This window comes from Vanacampus margaritifer, chromosome 9 (assembly GCF_051991255.1).
Source record: "Vanacampus margaritifer isolate UIUO_Vmar chromosome 9, RoL_Vmar_1.0, whole genome shotgun sequence".
In the NCBI taxonomy this organism is placed as follows: Eukaryota; Metazoa; Chordata; class Actinopteri; order Syngnathiformes; family Syngnathidae; genus Vanacampus; species Vanacampus margaritifer.
The window spans coordinates 27,068,060-27,077,666 of record NC_135440.1 but is presented as its reverse complement, the minus strand read 5'-3'; the positions used below and the strand labels follow the sequence as shown (position 1 = coordinate 27,077,666).

At 46.0% G+C, this 9,607-nt stretch overlaps 1 protein-coding gene across 4 annotated transcripts in view; it reads left to right on the top strand.

Moving 5' to 3' along the window:
* The first annotated feature begins 392 nt into the window (after positions 1–392).
* Positions 393–9,607, top strand: part of bcam (basal cell adhesion molecule (Lutheran blood group)) — a 55,777-nt gene continuing 46,562 nt past the window's right edge. For all 4 annotated transcript variants that reach the window (XM_077574804.1, XM_077574803.1, XM_077574802.1 and 1 more), the window contains exon 1: positions 393–676. In XM_077574804.1, the coding sequence (XP_077430930.1) occupies positions 613–676 (64 nt within the window). In that variant the 5' untranslated portion in view covers positions 393–612. The remainder of the gene's footprint in view (positions 677–9,607) is intronic.

The window sequence follows — 9,607 nt, the reverse complement described above, 5'->3', positions numbered from 1 at the left end:
AAAAAAAGCACACTTGTGGAGTCAATCTTTTAGAGCAGTGGGAATCTGCTTACATTTGACTGAGTCATATTTTTACTGAACATGCTGTATGGGTTCTATTTTCTGAAAAGGGAAAAAGATATTTTTTATTTTTTATTTTTTTCTTAAAGGCGTGTGCTTACTGTCCCCCAACACGTGATTCTTGATAAAAATCGCTCTTTTTTTAACTTCCGTTTCTGGAAAGCTCAGTCAAGCAGATCTTTGTGTGTGTGTGTGCCATAGTGAGTGAGGTGGGGGTGAGTTTAAAGAGAGAGATAGAGGAGAGAGAGAGAGAAAGAGGGAGGGAAGGAGGGTGGGTTGAGGTGTGTGTGTGGGGGGGGGGCACCTTTTGTACAAATATATCAAGAGGAGTACCACCCGCGTCAGATTACTGCGTGCGTGAGCGCGTGCGCGAGAGGGGAGAGAGAGAGAGAGCGAGCGAGAGAGAGAGAGCGAGAGGGAGAGAGAGAGCGCGCTTTACAGTCCAAAAAAGAAGACTCAAGCCTTACACAAGCTGCTCGCTTACTTGAAACAACACGACCGAAAGGCGCAAAGTTGTTCCAAAAAAAAAGAGGAAAAGAAAAGGCTGCCATCATGGACGGGATAAAGTTCGGACACGCGTGGCTTGTGTGCACCTTGCTGCTCTGCGCGTTGCAACGTAAGTCCTCTTCATTCCTTTTTTTTTTTTTTCCTCGCTTTTTCTTCTTTTTGCGTATTTCCTATTTTCATTCCTTCAAGTTGTGTTGCTTTAGTTTGAAACCAACTTTCCGTTTGCAAGTTGAACGCACACGTTCGTGTTGGTTCGGTGATGGATTAGTTCCGACATCTGTCCAACAAGTGCAAGCTTTGCGTGTGTGGTTCTGGTGGTTCTGGTGGTCGGGTCCGGCCCACTTTAACTTGACGGTGTTTGCTTTGAAGTTGTGCGGGGAAGTCCCCCTTGTCTACAGTTGATTGCACTTGTTGACGCATAGCACCCAGAGACCCCCTTTTGCCGTAATTTTCCCCCATCGGGACATTGCTGCGGGTCCACACCAGGTGCAATGACGCCAGAGGAGAGGACCAAAAAAAAAAAAAACTGTATGCAAGAGTGTGCCAATTTACCTGTACTCCATCTCATTCATTTGCTCATGTTTGGATTACATCCACAATGCACCAAAGTCCCCCCCCCCCCCCACCATGGAAAGTCAATCTCCCCAAATTCTTATTCCATGCGTGTTCAGTTGCCTTCTTTTAAACCTTAAAAGAAACTTGTAGGGAGAGATTTTTTTTTCTTACTCATATTTTTTGGGCATAATATTGACTTGGAGCTGGTAGGCGGGGCCAACTGTAATTTATTTTTATTTAATTTTTATTTTTTTTGGGGGGTCTTGTGGTTGCTCCGGGTGCCACAACTGGGGGAGGTTCTATTCAAAAGGATGTAGTCATCTTGGGAAAAAAATAAATAAACTATAGCCCAGTTTTGGTATGGGCTCACCTGTCCATTATGACCACACCCATCTGGGGTCAAGGGGTTCGAGTAGACCCCCTGGGGCACCACATTTTGGCTACTACAACACTTTACAGGGTCAACAAAAACATTCAGTAGTCGTAGTAGCCCCTCATCTCAAAGAGAGTGACACATTCTGCATTAAAAACAACCACATTGCTATAATAGCCTTTGGCTCTGTAGATTATGGCTAATGCTAGCATTTAATGAGAAACATTGTAACAAATTCTAATGCGTAGCGTCTACGTAGTGCTGTTAAAATTCTTTGGCAGCAAATGTAGACAAATGATACAATACCCACAGGCATATATTCTTTATCCTACGTAATATTTCTGCTGTATGTCCGTGTTATACTGCCCCCAGGTGGCCAACGTGTGCACACCAGACGGATCAGAATAGTGTCCATTGAACTGAAGCAACCCAAAATTTTTTTTTACAAATTAAACTCATATCTCAAAGAACCACTGCCATTACAAACTTGCTTTCGGGGTTCATCCCTCCTCTGCTTTTTTCTGTCGGCCATGTCGTAGTGGTATGTACCATGGGGGAGGGACGAGGAGGGCGTTTCCCCGCAAGGCACCAAATTTTACACAGCGCATAATCTTAAAAGAAGAAAAAAACATGTAGTAAGCCTTGCTCACCCCCTCCCCTACCTGCTTATGAGTCCCAGTTTGTCATGTCGGTTCCCGGCCATGAAGTTTCTTGCTTGCATTTGGAGGGTGGGGGGGGGTTGCTCTCCCCCACTCCCTATCTATTAAAGAGTCCCTGTCCACATGGTGGTGCCTAGTTTTGAGGTTTCTGGCGTTGGTGTTGGACTTTTGTGGCTATTTTTAGAGTGACGTTCCAAAAGAGGGGGAAAAAAAAGTTATCATACAATTGCAGTGAGCCGACCCCCCCAGTACGCCCCCCCACCCCCGCCCCCGCCCCCTACCCACTTAAGCGTCTGCATCCGACTATGAGGTCGCCGAGGTGCACACCTTGAGCATTTTATCTTCTCCTACGGTGACTTCTAACACATTTGTGCTCGGACTTGTCTTGGCCAAGTATGAATTCTGGTGACCCTTAAGTAAGTCCTGCCGGACCCAATTGGAGCTCCGGTCCCTGTGGACTCTTAATCTGGATTCTCCACTTGTTATGTTTAATGAATGCTTTTATTATAGTGCAACCTGTTTCACGACGACCTGGTTTTGGCCGCACCTCTCTTTGCTGTGTACTTTCCTGTCTGCTTGCCCTTCCGTGGAGCCTTTTAACAGGTGCCTCCAAATTGACACTCGGCGCCGTCTGATTGAAGGATGCGGCGCAGGTCACACAAGTTGCTGGAATGATTTCAAGGCTGAGCGCTACCCTTCCTCTTCCCTCCCTCACTTGTGGGAAAGAGAGTCATCTTTTCACCTTGTCCATAAAAGATTGTTGACCAAATCCCTCTATTTTTCCCCCCATCCGCATCTAGCATGTTTGTGCGCTAAAATTAGCAACACTTGTAGAGTCTCGGTGGGACCCGCATTCCCAGTTACAGCTCACACAACCACTGTCAAAGCACTAAACAGCATCATGGGACACATAACACGGCCGCCCGGCATGCTTGCTATCTGGTGTGTTTTGTTGCATGTTCCCATGCTTTTGCCCTGTGACCCGCTACACTCATGTTGGTGAAAGGTTCTCAGCCCATCTGGGGCACGGATAGTCTAGCATGAAAACAGTCTGAGGTGGAGCGGCCTTGCGGTCTTGGAAGTCTTCTGTGAGTTAAGACCAAAGTGACTATGTTTACATGCAGTCAATAATCCTAACTCATTCCCTCCTAGCTATTTTCACAGAAGCAACCCCCTTCGCTCCTGCCTGTTTTAATGGATTTTGACTGATTTTGCAAGATCCACAGAATATTCTGGAACCTACCAACAGAAAGATTAGAGTCTCTCCTTTCATCAGGAAAAAAAAGAGGAAAACATTTATTAAATTTTTTTTAATTGATTTGTTGTTTTTTTTAAAAAAAAAATAAAATAAAGGAGAGCAATGATGATGTCAAATCGAATGAACAATACTGAGCTCTATAAAAGGAAAAAAAAAGAAAAAAAAAGGAAAAAAAGAGAGCTCTCCAGAAAAAGGAAACAAAATAAATAAAAAAATAAAATAAAAGGAAAAAAAAGTATATTTGTATCTGTTTCCGTTTTGCAGCAATTAGCATTAGAATATAGCTAAGTTTCATCATTATTCACAAATCTGTTTAAAACTGTAGAGAAAAGAGCTTTTGGCCCTGGTTGATCTCTTATACTCTGCTGCCACCTGGTGGCCGTTTTTGTAATAACCATTGGCCGTAGAAAGCTAAAAGCGGAAATAGCGTCTGTGCGTCGTGGTTTAAATCGGAATATGTGCATGGCGGTAACTCTGTCTGCTCATGCATGCAAACGGGTTATCCCCAAAATAAAAAAAAAATACAACTCCAAAGTAGTCGCAACAAGTGGAAAGAATCGTAGTGACAAGCACCAAAGGAGTTAAATGTGCCACTTCTTTGTCTCTTGGCTGCTTTCATTCTTGCAGTCATTTCCGCACTTTTAATTTCTACAAACCCCCAAACACCCCCCCCCCCCACTCCGCCTTAGCCTGACAGCAACAACCCCCTGCAGCCATTTGCAATTATTATGGTATTAGGCCAGAAAAAGGGTCATTTAGCCTTAAGGCGATAAAAGCCAGCAGGAGTCCCCACTTTTGAAATATCTTGGCTTTGACGTTGACTCGGAATCTTTGAGTTTGCGAAGAACAAGTCCATGTTTGCCTCCTTGTCATTGAGGCATCTGTGGGTTTTGGAACGTCGGAGCTGTAATTATTGAGGTGATTCATACCCGTCAGTGGGCTGACGGGTGGGTGGGGGGTTTGAATGGGTGTATGTTTTCCTGACAGTAACAGAGTCCTGGGATGGAATTAGTGACATTCCCCAGGACGTGTCGTAGCGCGCTCTGTAAACTTTGCGTTTGCTTGTCGTTTCTTTGCATTCCGTGGAAAAAGGACTTCCTTTCTTCCTCTTAAGCCCCTCCCCCCCCCCCCCCCCCTCCCTCTGACCGCCAGTAATCCATTTACAAACAGGCAGGCTAACAATGTGTTGGCAGAGATTCGCCGAGGTGCGAAGTTAGCTCACGCCCCAGGTTGCATTTATTGTTTTCAAACTGGACATCCAGGGGACACTTGGAACCCATTAGTCGTTTGGGTTGGGTTCGGGTTTCTGGTGAGGAGTGCTTTGAACTGGAAAATGGGATTTGAGTTACCCATCTTTTCACGAACCCACTCGTGCTGTTTACATTTGTGGTAAACGACCCGTGAAACTCAAATAGAAGGACCAGATTCAGACCTTGATGAGGCTCGGCACTGCTGGGGCATCCGGGCCCTCACCGTCCTCAAACCTTGTTTACAGTCAGTTTGGCAAGACTCTATGTTGAGTTCCACTTGAGTGGATTTGCACCAATCAGCGATTGAATATAATGTATGGCAGAGGTGTCAAATCCCGGTCCAAAAGGTCCGGCAGGTAAATGGGCTTGTTTACTTGCCGGTTGAGTTTCTGTGGCTAAAGCCAAACTGTGGCAGGGTTTTTCCTTTCTAGACCCGGATTTGACACCTCTGATGTTTGGTCCCACCCCCGCCCTGAAGTGCAACCCTTAGAAAGGCAACCCTTCAAACATCTTGGTTAGCCATTATTTTTCTTGTCCATCCTTCACAAGTTGGCCCGAAGTTCCTTTTCGGCGTTGTTCAAACGTAAACTAAAGTAAACACGCCAACTACTTTTAGGAAATGTGCCCCCAATGAGATGATTTCATCGCTAATTCTCTCCCATTTTCAATATTACCGTCTTCCTCATCCGCCTCAAGCTTCTGTTCGAACCCCTCGTCCCCCCGGGCATCCAGTGGTATTTGTGCGCGTGTTTGCTCGCTGTGATTTAGCACGCTTTCCCGGCTTCTGCGCTTTTGTGTACGATTTCCAGATAATGACGCCGCTTCGCATCAGGAAGACTGCCCGCTGCTTTTAGTGCAGGGAGAAGAGGGCTGCGTTCCTCCCTGTAAACATCACCGCTGAAGATTTATGGCCCCTACTGACCGTTTTTAAAATCTCCTCGCTTGGCATCGTTACCAACCATCCAAAGCACTTATGACGTCTTATCTCCTCCGCTGTCCGTGCTTCCATTCGTTGGCAGCAAGACAGAAGATAGTTTCCTTATTAGCAACTTCGTAATAGCGTATCGTCTAATCGTGTGGGAGGACTGAGAGGAAGAGTGAAGGAGTGCGTTCAATCTTTTGATTTGGTTAAAGGCTGTTGCGTTATAGATGAGCTTCCTTGTCATCAGTGGGAGCTGCAACAAGGAAGGAAGGAAGGAAGAAAGGGAAGGAGAGATGAAGTCATGGCATGTGAGATGATTAAAGCCGGCTATTGTGTTGCCACCGTGGAGTCGTGTTATTCCTGTCTCGGGGGAGGACGGCGATGGCGATGGGCAATTTCAAATGCGGCCTTGAAATGAAAAGAGCCTCCGCGGGTCTGCGTGTGCGTCCTTGCGTCTCTGCATTCGATGCCGGTCGTCGTGGCGATGGAGGGGGGGGCGGGGGTTGCGATTCACAGGATGGAGCGATATTGAAAATTCACAAAGCTCGCTCGCTCGCTCGCGCAGGGAAGGGAAGGGAAGGGGAGGGAGGTTAAGTGCAGCCAATCCTTTTAGGAGGAGAGCGTTGCAGCAAGATACCAATAACAGGCTTTATTTCAAAATGTATTTGTTGTGACTTTGAAAAACAAAAATGGTTTTAGCTCTCACAGCTGCCAAATACACCATCGGAAGAGTCGCTTGGAGGACCGAGAAGCGCAACTCTTGAGTCTCTAAATCGGTGTTTGGATGGAACAAACACAAGAGATGTTGGCTACCAAGACTACCAATTAAAAATGACGATTGCCACAACAACAAAAAAAGCCTGAAATTGTGGACGAGGAGATGATTTTTTTTTGGCAGCACAGAGGAAATCCTAACCCCTTCAATCCCCCTTCAAACCCCAAAGCCAGCATCTGACTGTTGGCTGGCAGCGGGTCCTCCGGGACCCCCGCAAGCTGTTGCTTTTTCAGACATCAACAGTTGCCTCAGCAGCAGTTGTCTAATGCACCCAATCCAAAAAAGACCCCCCCGTCCCCATCCCCCTTTGCCTCACACTCTGGGTTCAATTACCACCCCGTGGTGATCTGGCTTGGTGGCACCGTTGTGCAGCTTGCGTGACGTTCCTCGTGCCGCGGTGCCGTTCTTCCACCGGGAACAATAGCTGGGAAGGAACATACATAAGTCCTAAAATAACAAAGACCATGTGGTTCATTTGGGTTTGGTTCACCACAATACAGGCCAGATGAGGACATCCTGGTGTGCTAGATGGCAATAGCTGCATACATAACTTGGCGTCACATCGCATGGCCGTCAAAATAGCGTCAATTCCTTCCGCCGTCAAAATCCACGTTGACAATTTACGTCTATTTTTCACATTCCATGGGAAGACAAAAGCGACATTTCCCCGTTGACCAATCAAAAGACTGCATGCCTCAGCTAAAGCATCAAGCGGTACGTCAGATATTTTGGGTTCAATTACAGTGAAATGCTGAAAACTGCTGTTTGGTGGAAACGAGGCTGATGTGTCAACCATGTCACCTTCTCAAGGTGAACAACAAGCCCCCGAAGCAGTCCGGGCTGCCGCAGGCGACCCCGTAAAGGTTGAACCCGATGCAAAGACAGCAGCACACTGTCAGCTTGCGAGCACGTTTTAAGCCCGGGTCTCCATTTCAGAAGGAAAAACCGAAAGACTCGGACTCACTCGTCACTCAAGCTTGATGAATGATTTCCTCGTGCCGCGCTGCCGTATCTGTTGTGAAAAATATTTGGGTAATGCGTTGGGTGATCAGATAAGAAAACTTGTTTGCCGCTTCACTGGCTAACGTTTCTGGTTTTCTCGGGCTAACCAGCCAATCAAAGCTATATCTACCACCAGTCGTTCTCCCTGATACCTTATTTGGCCGGAAAAAACGCCCACGCGGGGCCTGCTACTTTAGCTGTCGACTCGAGAACATATTTAAAGGAGTGCTGGAGCGATTGTGCCAATGGGACCCTGAGGAATTCTTTCATGCGCTTATCTTGGCCGTATATTGATAACCACGAGGGTGACTGAAAGTTCACCGTGCCTCGGAATGTTTCTGTGAATATACTGTACGTGAGGCACGTACATGTGTGCAAATGGACTAAACCGCCGTGACGAGCCAAGGCCGAGTCTGCAGAAATCACACGATTGCTTGAGCCGCTTCTCATGTCCAATCTTTGTCTGGCATCGGCTTGAGAACATTCCAACCGCCCTGCGAATTTAATCTAGTTAATGGTTAAGCAGCGGTGTTTAACCTCTCCAGTGTGGCTGGTCACTGTTTGACAATGAGGTCTTATTGCTTTAACTGGGCCGCCGGGACCTGCCAGACACGGGGCGGGGACATCAATCCTCTACGCTGCAGGAGCGCAAGATTGCTGGAGGGATGGAGGGACCCTGGAGGTTGTTGGTGAGAAAGCAACGTGCTGCTGTTTGGCTCTGGCGTGAGCTTCCGCCATTGGCCGAGGCGGGCGGTGGTGTTTTGATCGTCATGTGTTGGCTCAAAAACGGATTTCCATAAAATTTTGTGGAGAGGGCAGAACAAGGGCCAAGAGAGAAAAACATTTCCCACGCACGTCAGCCAGATTCAAGGATGGACATCATGAAGGTGTCCAATGTTAGTGATTATGTTTACATGCACGCAATGTTTTTATTTAACCCTGGAGAACCCAAGAACCCTTTTCTTCTTTGGAAAATTATGAATTATACATTAAATGACTGCTATAAGTTCACTGAACACCAAAATATATATTTTTTTCAATTTTAACCCTTTATTCCCTAATTTGTTTGGATTGATTTCCAGATCAACAAAAACAGCCATCTTGTCACCACCACTCTGGCTCATGTAAGTGCAATATTCATCCACTAGATGGCCCCAAGCAGGGGTCAGAAGTGGCACTCTGGAGTTTTGAAGTTAAATTTGTAAAAAAAAGGAAAAAAAAAAGGTCTTTGTTATTTGAGTAGCAGAATTTATAGGGGCCAAATTTGACCCCGTGGGTTCTCCAGGGTTAAGGTCAAAATTCTGGTTTCTGAAACATTTCCGTTTCGATGCATGAGCGGACGGTGTCACTCCCGTACACGAGAGCCAAGATTCCTTGTGAAAAGGGCATGTGCCTCAAACCAAAGTTCCGTTCACAGGTGGTACCTCTCATGTTTTTATAACCAAATGCTCAAGTTAGAAAAGGGCTAACCCCAGCGTCTTTTTCAGGTTTTTAAAACCTGTTCAGGTTTTACACATGTTTTTATGGCCTTTTAAAACCATAATGTAGGGATTTTATTGACTGCATGTTAAAGTAGTCATTGCAATGCATGTTAGGATGTGTTTGCCCTGGTGGAGGTCTGCTAGGTAGCAGAATATGCAGAAGTCAACCGATTGGGTTGAGACGTGGGTCATTCAATATATATTTAATGCATATTCAATACAATTTTGGAGTGGATCCAAGTAATCAGATCCAAGCTTTTTCACATTTCGTAGCATTGCTAGATAGGGATTTGTTTTCTTAAAAATATGTCCTTAATCAGTTGGGGGCAAAAAATCATGAGTCTTGATGACGAATTTAAGGTGACTGTTTTGGTTGCTGGTTGTTGTTTGGCGAAGGTCTATAATTAGCAAGAAACAATTTTAAGCATTTTTTTTGTAAACAGATGAGACACGCACGGATAAAGTTTAGGGTCGGAATAGACGGTCTAGGCTAGAATTTAGGGATTAGAGCTTTGGTTTGGGATCTTAAATATTCGAAGGATTTTACAATTCCGGCAGATTCCCATTCAATCTGTTCCAAACTAGGTTGGCGAGGGCTTGTCGGAAATCCGAAATTCTAGTTGTAACCATGACTTCATGTGTCCGTGTGTGGGAAAGTGTCAAGTCACCTGAGCGCCGGGCCGGGAGTGGCGTCACAAAAAAAACAGGTGTCGGTTTTCACGGCATTGCAGTCAGTCAGGCAGCTGCCTCAAGGACATAGCGCCT